This window comes from Bactrocera tryoni, chromosome 3 (assembly GCF_016617805.1).
Source record: "Bactrocera tryoni isolate S06 chromosome 3, CSIRO_BtryS06_freeze2, whole genome shotgun sequence".
Classification (NCBI taxonomy): Eukaryota; Metazoa; Arthropoda; class Insecta; order Diptera; family Tephritidae; genus Bactrocera; species Bactrocera tryoni.
This window is the reverse complement of record NC_052501.1, coordinates 39,878,119-39,890,415: the sequence shown is the minus strand read 5'-3', so window position 1 is coordinate 39,890,415 and position 12,297 is coordinate 39,878,119. Positions and strand designations below refer to the sequence as shown.

At 37.3% G+C, this 12,297-nt stretch overlaps 2 protein-coding genes across 3 annotated transcripts; both read left to right on the top strand.

Moving 5' to 3' along the window:
• Positions 1–4,941: 4,941 nt before the first annotated feature.
• On the top strand, positions 4,942–5,485 carry LOC120771869 (glycine-rich RNA-binding protein-like). The gene has a single exon (XM_040100120.1). The coding sequence runs from the start codon at positions 5,058–5,060 to the stop codon at positions 5,373–5,375; it is 318 nt and encodes a 105-aa protein (XP_039956054.1). The 5' UTR covers positions 4,942–5,057; the 3' UTR covers positions 5,376–5,485.
• Positions 5,486–11,555: 6,070 nt separating this feature from the next.
• Positions 11,556–12,188, top strand: LOC120771868 (TATA-binding protein-associated factor 2N-like). Of its 2 annotated transcripts, XM_040100119.1 has the most exons (2): positions 11,556–12,002; positions 12,036–12,188. In XM_040100119.1, exons 1-2 carry the CDS (start codon positions 11,757–11,759, stop codon positions 12,084–12,086), a joined length of 297 nt encoding a protein of 98 aa, XP_039956053.1. In that variant the 5' UTR covers positions 11,556–11,756; the 3' UTR covers positions 12,087–12,188. The 2 variants fall into 2 exon arrangements, with proteins under 2 accessions (XP_039956053.1, XP_039956051.1); XM_040100117.1 differs by having other exon boundaries at positions 11,562–12,185.
• The last annotated feature ends 109 nt before the right edge of the window (positions 12,189–12,297 follow it).

Sequence of the window (12,297 nt, the reverse complement as noted above, 5' to 3'; positions counted from 1 at the left end):
TGTCTTAAAACAAAAAAAATTAACTAATAAATTGTTTTCGAGCTACATTTAAAGTAAAAATGGGAAAGGCCACTATTCTGAGCTTATTAGAACGTGAAAAAGCAAAATGAAAGCATCCAGAGGCATATGGAAAACACTTTAAAGGAAAAAACACTTTCTGAACAATCAGTTCGCAAAATAGTTAGAATTTCTTAAAATTCGACTAAGTCTGCAGATTAATCTTATCTTACCGGAGTACAATCAAGCCTTTCAACTGTTCAGCGTACAATTAGAAATGGAGAACAGCTTAAGCGTCTAAAAGTCGAGAAAAAAAAACCCATGTGATTGCACTAAGCAAAGGCTTCGATTTGTGATACATGACGTGGATTTTTCAATATGACCCTCGACTTAATGATTGACATTCAGTTGTCTTCATTAATGAACAACATTTTAATTTAGATGGTCTTGATAGCTTTCAATACTGTTAACACGATTTGTGGAAAGATGAGCTATATTTAAGTCGCCACAACAGCCGAGAAGGTGAAGTCATGGTGTGGGGTGTCATCACTTTTAAAACAAAACATTATTGAAATCCATAATTCCAAAACTAAGTGATCTCTTTGAACCAATTCCTTGCATTTTTCAAAAAGACAATGCTCCTATTCATAATACTCGAGTAGTAAGCCCGTTTGTTACGAGTCATGATCTGGCCTCCATATTCTCTAAATCTTAACATAATTAAAAATATTTGGGGCTTGCTAAGACGGAAAGTATCTATACGAATAAGGAAAGCAATATGAAGATAAGGAAACATTAACTGCAGCTGTTCAACGAACTTGGAGCTAGATTTCCTTGACTTACATAAATTTCCTGTATCATTCTATGAAGAACCGGATATATGAAGTTATTACTAACAAAGAAGGCTGTAATCATTACTGAAATATTTTTTTATTTCCAAAAAATCAAATAATAATACGAACTAAACAGCATATGTTCTAAGTGTTCTATATTATTATTGATTTTCACTGGAGATCAACCGAACATCATTCAAGCGATCGAATGTTATGGACAATATACTATATTCTTTTAATACAATAAAAACATCTTAAATATAACATAAATTTTTCAATAATTTTATACCAACGTAATAAATGGCGCACCCAGTAACGTGCAATGTGAAAAGTCGTGTAAACTCAGAGTAAGAACGCCTCGCACATAAAAGGTTATCTCTGTTTTATTTCAATTTTATTTTTCAGTATTAAAAATATTTTTTTTTAATTAATGTCTGAGTAAAAAAATTGTTTACATTTTTAAAAATCTTGTTCTCCTTACAAGTAGACAGCAATATGGCATGTTTAGTAACTTATGAAATCTAAATAAAAAATTCAGCGAGTTAAACGATTAGAAAATTTCTGCGTCTAAATTAAATGCTTAGACGCTTTCATATGCCGACCGGATAAACAATTAATTTTGAAGTGCTTAAAAGCATAGAAATTGAAATTAAATCAAGCAGAGCAAAAAGTAGCAAATAATTGTACTTATACTTTTTCCTTCGATGATTTATTGTTCGTAAAAGTTACAGGAAAATAAAATAAAAAATAAAGATTTAGGTATAATGAATAATGAACAATATAATCATTAATAATTAATAAATTTTGGGAATACCAACGCCTGGAGGGTCCTTGACCGTTATTAAACACGTGTGAATTCCTCTTACACGAATTTGTATGTTTGATGGCTGTTAATATTTTAACACTTCTACTTCTATATTAACTTATAATTAATATATTTTATTTATTCTCGGAGTACACTTATGTTATTGAATATTTATACTCTAGTAATGTGTTGCTACAGAGTATTTTAGTTTTGTTCACTGAACAGTTTTTCAAACACCTAAAACTAATCGTGATAGATATACGATTATGTGTGTATAGATGATCAGGATATCGAGTTGGATTCCGGTCCATTATTCAGCCTCCATAAGGAAACATCCCCAAATGGGTTGAAGCTGATCGACTTCGGCCGGGGCCTGAGATATGGTTATCTGTAGAACTAGATTCCAGAACAGGAACATGCACCAAGCTACCTAGCTGTCTCCGGATCGAAAAGTCACCAACCAGATCGATCATGTTGTGAAAGAGGGAAGACACGTCTTCAGTGTTTTAGATGTGCGTACTCCGAGGTCCTAACATTGACTCGGATCACTATATTGTTGAAGCCAAGGTACACACACGCCTCTGTGCAGCAAAAAACGCACGTCAACAAACACAAGGAAGGTTCGACGTAGAGAAGCTGCAATCATAACAGACAGCCGAACGATTTCCTACTCGACTTGCACTCCTTCTCTCTGAGAGTACTCGTTATCAACTCGCATATGAGGTTCTATTGAGGAATACACACGTGATTTTAAACGGTAAAGGACCTTTCACTCATTGGTATTACCAAACCTAACAAAGATTATTAATGACTTTGTTGTTCAATACCTCGTTATTTAGACCCTTATTATTTATTTAACGAACAGTAAATCATGCAAGTAAAAATTCTAAGTAAACAATATGTGTTTAGTTGCCACCCTATAATTATTTAGTGGTGGATAACCTCTTATCTGCGAAGCGTACTTACTCCAAATATACACGACTACTACTGAATACGACAGTTTCTTTACCTCTCTCGAAACTAGATTTTTTGTAGGAGATGCTTAAGTATCCCTTGTGTAGCTCAAGTATTTAAAAACTCTGTCGAGCAGTGAGCCAACATACTGACCGAGTGATCCTTTCAAAATTCCTGACCTTTTAGATTTTGCTTTATATGTATATGGGTACTAACGCTGAGCTATTGTATTCCGTTGGCTCCAAGCAACTAAGCTCTGATTCCTCGCGAATTATGATCAGCTACAACTACAACACATTCTTTAATTTTAAGCAACGACAATATTAAACAACAAAAGTGACAATGGTAAATACCTCGAAGAAACGTTTACTGCTAAGTCAACTGTCTATGTATACCAATGAAACATATTACGTCCGCGACATTAGTATCGATATCGAGAAATTGTCTAACGGGAAATCTGCAGCATATGACAAAGATGATGCCAAAGTAGCTAAGTGCTTGCCGAAAACTTCAGAATTAGGTTTCCACTAGTACTTAAGTATAATTCCATATTATCAACTTTATATATTCAACGGAAGTTTGCTGAAAAGGTGATTGTACTCAAATCAGGCAAAACTGCTTCACCAGGTTTGGGAACGAATTCTTTTCATATAGACCAATTAGTTTGTTTCCTCTATTCTCCAAAATTCAAAACAAAAATATTTTTGAGTAGAGTATTGCCAATACTATAAGAGAACAAGGTTATACTAGGACACCAATTTGGGTTCCGTCGATATAATGGTACACCCGAACAGTGCCAAACAGTAGGGAATACTGTTCAGCTTCATGTTTGGACATACCGCAGTCATGCGATATAGTCATAAAAAAGCTATTCTCCTCTCAAGTTTATCTAGTATTTAAGTCTTATTTGAAATCCTATCATAGAAAATTATTTGTAAAGATAAATGGCGAGACATCTGAAATAAGTTACCTGAATGCTGGGGTACCAAACGGCAGCGAACATGGAACTGAAAATGTTTCAATTGCTACTTTTGCTGATGGCACTGCTCAATTGTCCTCAAGCCAGAATCCAATTGAAGCAACTAATTTGGTATAAGAAGAGTTGAACAAAATGCAGACTTGGCTAAATTGCTGGAAAATGAAAGCAAAGATGAGTAAATCTATTATGCTTCATTTTCATTAAGGCGAAGCCAAAGCCCTCCCTTGCTACTAATTGAGAATACTATTCATAAAAGTGATAGCATCGACCTTATCACAAGGCAAATACTAAAACAGTTTCTTCAAAACCTAATAAGTAAAAATAACTGTTATATTGAAAGCTACTATTAATCTTCAATACGTATCTCTTCTGCTAATACCTTCAAAGTTTATGGAAAGTTTGCTTCCTGAGCATCTTAACATCATAATTGAAGAAGATTGAAGAAGGGAAGCTAATACCGGTGCATCAGTTTGGCTTTCGAAAAAATCACTCCACTATTGACCAAGTGCATAGAATAGGTCGAGTTTGCTCGGCCGTCGTCCTCGACTAAAGTCATATACAATTGAAACTCAATGCTTAATTCAGAGCGTACCGATTTTGGAGAATTTTTATTCATGTGATCCATGATTTAATGAGTCAATACTCAAATAGTACAATGAAAGTGGTTCCAGATTATAAGCAATTCGAATTCCATGTTTTATACATATATGGAAAATCGAATAATTTACTAGTTTCATTCTACGTACTATTAACAATTACTACAAATATTGGTGATAGTAAAACAACAAGCCATTAGACTAATTTATTAAAGTTTGTCACCCTGAGCGTATCGTAAAGGAAATCCCCACAAATATGTTGCCATGCTTGTATTGCCCAATTCTCAGAAATTATTGAGGCGTTCAAGTAATATGCTTGCCATTTGAACTGCACAGAGCATCATTACGTTATAACTGATCGACTTCATCCATTAACCGACGTCACTTCAATGCGATGTCCGAGGTGTGTTTGTTTACCTGGTCAGATATCACTAAATGAAAGCGCGAATATCCGAGTCGCCGCAAGTGAGAAGATGACACCGCTTAATTGTATTGGCAGTAAACAACAGCCGCCCCCAAATCGAAAAGTTGTTTTCGTCGTTTGAGTTGTTGCTGTTGCATGACTTGACAGTCTGTAAATTGCTAGGCGCGTCTCATTACTTTTGCCTGTTCAATTTCAATTTCTATACTTGTACATTTTCTCTATTTTTTTAGAAGAACACGTTCGAGATTTCAAGTAAAGTACATTTCTCTGATTATTTATATCATTATTAAAGTGATTTGTAATCGTATATGCACATCTACTTTACGGAGTGTTGTCAAAAATCAACTCCAATTTTGGTTTATAAAAGCAAAGTGCTATTCCGAGTATAATCAAACAGTTTTCGACTCTTCCAGGGGAAGTTTCTTAGCAAATACTCAGAACCGTCCATAAAATAAAAAATTCAGTGAAAATGCGCGCCTTCAGTGTTTGCTTAGTGCTGGTTCTGTTCGTGGCGATGCTGGTCGGCACCAGCGGTAATCCCGTCGGCGATAATGCTGTGCTCACTTTAGAGACAGCCGAACAACCGTTAACTTTGTTTGATGCCGACGCGCAGCAAGGACATGAGAACGAAAGCGATCGCTTGGCACGGGGCTACGGTGGCTACCGTGGTGGTTATGGTGGTTATGGTGGATACCGTGGCGGTTTTGGTGGATATCGTGGCGGTTATGGTGGATACCGCGGTGGATTTGGTGGATATGGCGGTCGTCGTGGTGGTTATTACGGTTAAAATGACGAGAAATATACGAAAAACTATAATATATCTTTAATTTAAATTGTGAAATTAAAACTATTATTTGCCATACTACAAGAATAAAATTAACCGAATTTTGCCAATAATTTGTTGTGTTTTCTGTTATAAACTAATTACGCGATATTGTGTAAAATAGATTTCATTCTACTTCAGTATCAGCTAATCAAATATTGAATTTAATTGCTGCCTCAGTGCGTATATACTTAGAAGACCAAAGATATCATTTTTACTTTTACTTTAAACTTTTAGTACAGAAACTCCGAACCTGGTAGTATGTGCTGAGTTATGTATTTTAGAGAAAATATATATAATTTTGAAAATATATTAATTGATTAAAATAAGGCAAAATGTGGGAAGCCCAAAAATTTAAAGCGAGAAGCTATAATACCCTTCATCTATAGTACAAGTATAAAAAATGTTCCTGCTAAGAACTTTATTTGAATCCTTCAGTTTAAATGGCAGCTATATTCAATAGTGACTCGATCTAAAAAATTTTTTCAGAGATTGTACCATTACCTTGAACAATAGTCCACATTTCATGAAGATGTCAAATGAAAATTTTTCCGATCCGAACAATATCTTCATCTTGTCTTGTCTGTGCCAAATTTTATGAAGATATCTCGTCAAATAAAAAAATGCCCATACAAAGGCTTGTCGTCCAATATTGGCGGTTCTGACAAGCTACTTGGGAGGATGTGAGCAAAATTTCAATTGAATATTTTAAGAAATGAGAGACTAGTTCACGAAAAATGAGCTTTCCCATCGCTACTCTGAGTGGCAGTGTCTTGTATCATCATGTTGCATACAGAAAAATTTAATGTGGGAAAATGTCGGCAGCTTTAATTTGTTTCTTATTAATTTACGTTTGACTTTGACTTCTTTTGTAAACTCCAGTGTCACAATATTCCTAAAACATGATTTAAGAAAAGGCATTACTAGAATAATGGTTACGAATCGTTGAAAACGTGGCAGAAGTGTTTTGAGGAGTACACTTTATTAGAAGTTGATTTCAATATCTCTTATGGATGGACTCAAAACATTTCGGTAGAGAAAAATGGTGAATTGTTTGAGTATGAAGCGTAGCGATGCAAGAAATGGGACCAAAAGACCTGAATCTTCTGTTGAAACGACGTCGAAAAGAGATCGCAAAAGAGATGCTTGACAACTGGCGTCATGACGTTGGCTTATGAATATGACGTCGAAGCTATCAAATATTCTAGCAAATGTCTTTCCACGTAACGTCATGGTTCATTCATTCTATGCAAAAAAAAATATAAAATTGGGAATTATACGTTTGAATTTTGAAATCTTCATTTCGGGGTTTTCTATCCATCATAGAATGATAGCACTGAATTCTAATTTTTGCTGCCTTTTTTGTTGTCTGCAGCGCTTTTTATTTTAAAGTACATATGTTTTTTTTTCTGCCAAGCAATGGTGCAATGACAATCTGCATAAAGAACAAGAAATATGCATTTAATATTATTTTCATCTAATTGTTTTTTTGCGCTGCCTTAAAGTATGCTACCGCTAGCCGCTCAATATCTGCACACGCTTTTTGCAAATGTGGAAACGAATTAAATAACATGTAATAAATTGGCTACAAATTTTCCTTCCCGTCGATACATAATTCATTGCGAATTCTCAAGTGATGGCAAGTTCGTGTCTCAAGTCTTCAGTAATGACTTGATATTACATATATTCTATACCTAGCTGTCTGTGAATTTAGCTCAACCTTAATAGTAATAATATTATGTTTATTAGCTCACTAAATACTAATTTACATCCAGTTTTAGTGGAATTGTTATAATGAGTTAAGCAAGTTGTGTGACAATAAATCCACAAAATTGATTGCATAAGTTAAGTTAAGGTGAAAAACTGTCAATTATTTTCAGATTTGATAATTATCATGTATTATTAAAACAATATTTAGTTTTATATATACTTATGTAGCAAAAATTCACATCGTAAAGAACATATTTATTATATGGTATTATTTAATATCAGTAAAAACAATTAAATCTTACTTATTTTATTGTGAGAAGATTAGAAAACATCCGTTCGAAGGCGAGCTAATGTGAGAAGGCGAAACATCCCCTACATAGGAGTGTGCGCTGGTTTTGGGACCCGCCACGTAAAAATACACTCCAATGAAAAAGCAGCCTCGGATGAGAGACCCCCCTTTTGATGACGACCATGGCAAACGAAATAAGGACTACGATTTGAGGGCATGCACCTGGAATGTCCGGACTCTTAACTGGGAAGGTGCCGCTGCTCAGCTGTTTGATGTCCTAGTAAAAATAAATGCTGGCATCACCACCGTCCAAGAAATGCGATGGACGGGACAAGGACAGAAACGAGTAGGTCCTTGTGACATTTACTACAGTGGCCATATAAAGGAGCGTCACTATCCTAATCGAGCATGTTGTGGTAGACGGAAGACACCAGTCTGGTAGTAAATGAGGGCAAGAGGAAATATCTCCTGTCATTAAACAAACAGTCGTCGCACTCGCGACTCCAGCTCTATTGGAAAAACCTATTGGAGAAGGACCTGGCTACACTTGGAAGATCCAACTGGCACCATACAGCAAAAAAGAAGAACGACTGTCATGCTGTTGTAAATTCGACTTTGACCTCGTAGACGTCATCCACGCCAGTAAAGAAATAAGAAGGGGAAGAACTATAGAACATACGTTTGCTATTAAATTTAAGAAAAAGTGGATAACTCAGTTGATTTTGTGTTTCCAATTGTTTGCCCTTTTGTCAAGAAGGATTTTGTTGGCGTGGCAATAAACTTGTCTTGTTATCCCGTTCGTTTACATACAAATAATCCTATATCTATCTCAATTAGTATTAAGTTTTGCAAAACTCGTTCAGTGAACAAACCTTTAATACTCTGTAGTAACATGTTTCGTTTATATACTCCGAGAAAAAATAAAATATTTATATAAGTGTTAAAAATTTAACAGTCATTCATGTAAGAGGAAACCACACGTTTTGAAAAGCGGTCAAGGACTTTTCACTCGTTGTTGTTCCCAAACCCTATTAATTAATGATGATATTGTTCAACACCGTGGTTAGCCAATCAATGTCATCTCTTCGTAAAATCAGACACACTGACAAGTTTTGTTGTAGAAACGGAATAGTATGAATTCTTATTGAAATACATAAACAAAAATATAATTTTTAATCATTTGCGAAAAGACAAAGTGAGTAAGGTTTGAGCACGATCGACCACTACACGTGCGAGATGGGTTAGATGCCGAGAGTTGAAGAGGGAAGCGAGACGCATTTGTAGACAGAAGAAGAAAGAGGCCGAAATGCGTGGGTATGAAGAGCTTGATAAGCTGGCCGACAGGGGTAATGCTCGAAAATTCTACGAAAAAATGCGGCGGCTTACAGAAGGTTTCAAGACCGGAGCATACTCTTGTAGAACCCCCAAAGGTGATCTAGTGACCGATGCCCAGAGCATACTTAAATTATGGAGGGAACACTTCTCCAGCCTGCTGAATGGCAGAGAATGCACAACGCCAGGAGAGGGCGAACCCGATTCCCCAATCGATGACGATGGAGCAGACGTTCCATTGCCCGACCATGAAGAAGTTCGAATAGCAATTGCCCACCTGAAGAACAACAAAGCGGCAGGGGCCGACGGATTGCCGGCCGAGCTATTCAAACACGGCGGCGAAGAACTGATAAGGAGCATGCATCAGATTCTTTGTAAAATATGGTCGGACGAAAGCATGCCAAACGATTGGAATTTAAGTTTGCTATGCCCAATCCATAAAAAAGGAGACCCCACAATCTGCGCCAACTACCGTGGGATTAGCCTCCTCAACATTGCATATAAGGTTCTATCGAGCGTATTGTGTGAAAGTTTAAAGCCCACCGTCAACAAACTGATTGGACCTTATCAGTGTGGCTTCAGACCTGGAAAATCAACAACCGACCAGATATTCAGCCATGCGCCAAATCTTGGAAAAGCGCCCCTGAAAGGAGAATCGACACACACCACCTCTTCGTCGATTTCAAAGCTGCTTTCGACAGCACGAAAAAGGAGCTGCCTTTATGCCGCGATGTCTGAATTTGGTATCCCCGCAAAACTAATACGGCTGTGTAAACTGACGTTGAGTAACACCAAAAGCTCCGTCAGGATCGGGAAGGACCTCTCCGAGCCGTTCGATACCAAACGAGGTTGCAGACAAGGTGGCTTCCTATCGTGCGACTTCTTCAACCTGCTTCTGGAGAAAATAGTTCGAGCTGCAGAACTAAATAGAGAAGGTACAATCTTCTATAAGAGTGTACAGCTGCTGGGGTATGCCGACGATATTGATATCATCGGCCTCAACACCCGCGCCGTTTGTTCTGCATTCTCCAGGCTGGACAGGGAAGCACAGAAAATGGGTCTGGCAGTGAACGAGGGCAAAACGAAATATCTCCTGTCATCAAACAAACAGTCGTCGCACTCGCGATTTGGCCCTCACGTCACTGTTGACAGTCATAACTTTGAAGTTGTAGATAATTTCGTCTATCTTGGAACCAGCGTAAACACCACCAACAATGTCAGCCCGAAAATCCAACGGAGGATTGCTCTTGCCAACAGGTGCTACTTCGGACTGAGTAGGCAATTGAAAAATAAAGACCTCTCTCGACGAACAAAAGCTAAACTCTATAAGTCGCTCATAATTCCCGTCCTGCTATATGGTGCAGAGGCTTGGGCGATGACAGCAACCGATGAGTCGACGTTACGAGTTTTCGAGAGAAAAATTCTGCGAAAGATTTATGGTTCTTTGCGCATTGGCCACGGCGAATATCGCATTCGTTGGAACGATGAGCTGTACGAGATATACGACGACATCGACATAGTTCAGCGAATTAAAAGACAGCGGCTACGCTGGCTAGGTCATGTTGTCCGGATGGATGAAAACTCTCCAGCTCTGAAAGTATTCGACGCAGTACCCGCCGGGGGAAGCAGAGGAAAAGGAAGACCTCCACTACGTTGGAAGGACCAAGTGGAGAGGGACCTGGCTTCGCTTGGAATATCCAATTGGCGCCACGTAGCGAAAAGAAGAAACGACTGGCGCACTGTTGTTAACTCGGCTATAATCGCGTAAGCGGTGTCTACGCCAATTAAGAAGAAGAAGAAATGCTATATATCTTAATAGCTACTTATACTCTAGGTAATATAAATCACATAGATGATAGTAGTAGTATTATCTATGTGTCAGCCACAGTAAAGCGTGGACGGGTCCTCTAGTTTAGATATAAACTAACCTATCTATTCTACTGAAATCGGTTCAGTAGTTTCGGAGTTTACGCCAGACAGATGTCACACGTAATTTTTATATATGTACAAAGATATGTATGATGTAAATAGTATTCGCATGAATTGTCTGTCTCCAAAACGTGCCTTTTTGCTTATTAACGGCCACAGACTGTGTGAATGGGCATCATCATCAACAATTGAAACAAAATTATGATCTATGATGATTATATGATTATGAATCAATATTCAAATTGTGCTGTAAAAGTTGTCTACACACTTCGAAAGCAATAACATTTTTTGCGCATATGCACATACATATGTATGTAGAATATTAAACAATTTTCCAGTCATCATTTTACGTACTCTTAACAATTACTACTAAAATTAGTAGTACTACAACAGCTAGTGTGAGTTAATTCATTATAATTTGTCACCATGAGCGTAGCTCACAAATATGTTGTCGTGCTTGCATTGACCAATTCTCAGAAATCACTGAGGCGTTCAAGTAAGACGTTTGTCATTTGAACTGCACGGAGTGAGTAAGAGTAAGTTATAGCCGATCGATTTCATTCATTAAAAGACGTCAACTCAATGAGATGCACTCCCTAAATGACAGCGCACAAATCCGAGCCGCCACAAATGAGAAGAAGACACCGCTTAGCAGGGGTGTTGGTAGTAAACAACAGCCGCCCCCAAATCAAAAAGTTGTTTTCATCGTTTGAGTTGTTTCTGTTGCTGTTGCATGACATGACAGTCTGTAAATTGCTAGGCCCATCTGATTACTTTTGCCTGTTCAATTTCAGTTTATACATATAAATACTTGTATATTATCTCTATAGGACAACAATCACGTTCGAGATTTCACTCCATGCAAAGTACATTTCGCCGATTATTTATATAATTTAGTTTGTTAAAATGATTTGTAATCGTATATGCACAGATATTTTACTGAGTGTTGACAAAAATCAACAGCAATTTTTCTATATAAAAGCAAAGTGATATTCCGAGAATAATCAAAACGTTAGCGACTTTTCTAGAGGAATTTTCTTAACAAATACTTAGAACTGTTCTTAAAACAAAATTATTCAGTGAAAATGCGTGCCTTCGTCGTTTGCTTAGTGCTGGTTCTCTTAGTGGCGATGCTGGTCGGCACCAGCGGTAATCCCATCGGCGATAATACTGTGCTCACTTTAGAGACAGCCGAACAACCGTTAACTTTGTTCGATGTCGACGCGCAGCAAAGACATGAGAACGAAGGCGATCGTTTGGCGCGGGCCTACGGTGGCTACGGTGGCTACCGTGGTGGTTATGGTGGTTATCGTGGCGGTTATGGTGGATATCGTGGGGGATATGGTGGATATCGTGGCGGATATGGTGGATATCGTGGCGGATATGGCGGTCGTCGTGGTGGTTATTATGGTTAAAAGGAGTATAAATATACGAAAAACTATAATAAATCTTTAATTTAAATTGTGAAATTAAAACTATTATTTGCCATACTACAAGAATAAAATTTAAAAAAAATTATTACAATAATTTTTTTTTCTGTTATAAAATAATCACGCAATAACGTGTAAAAAAAATATTATTCCACTTCAGTATCAACTAATGCAATATAAAATTAAATTCCTGCCT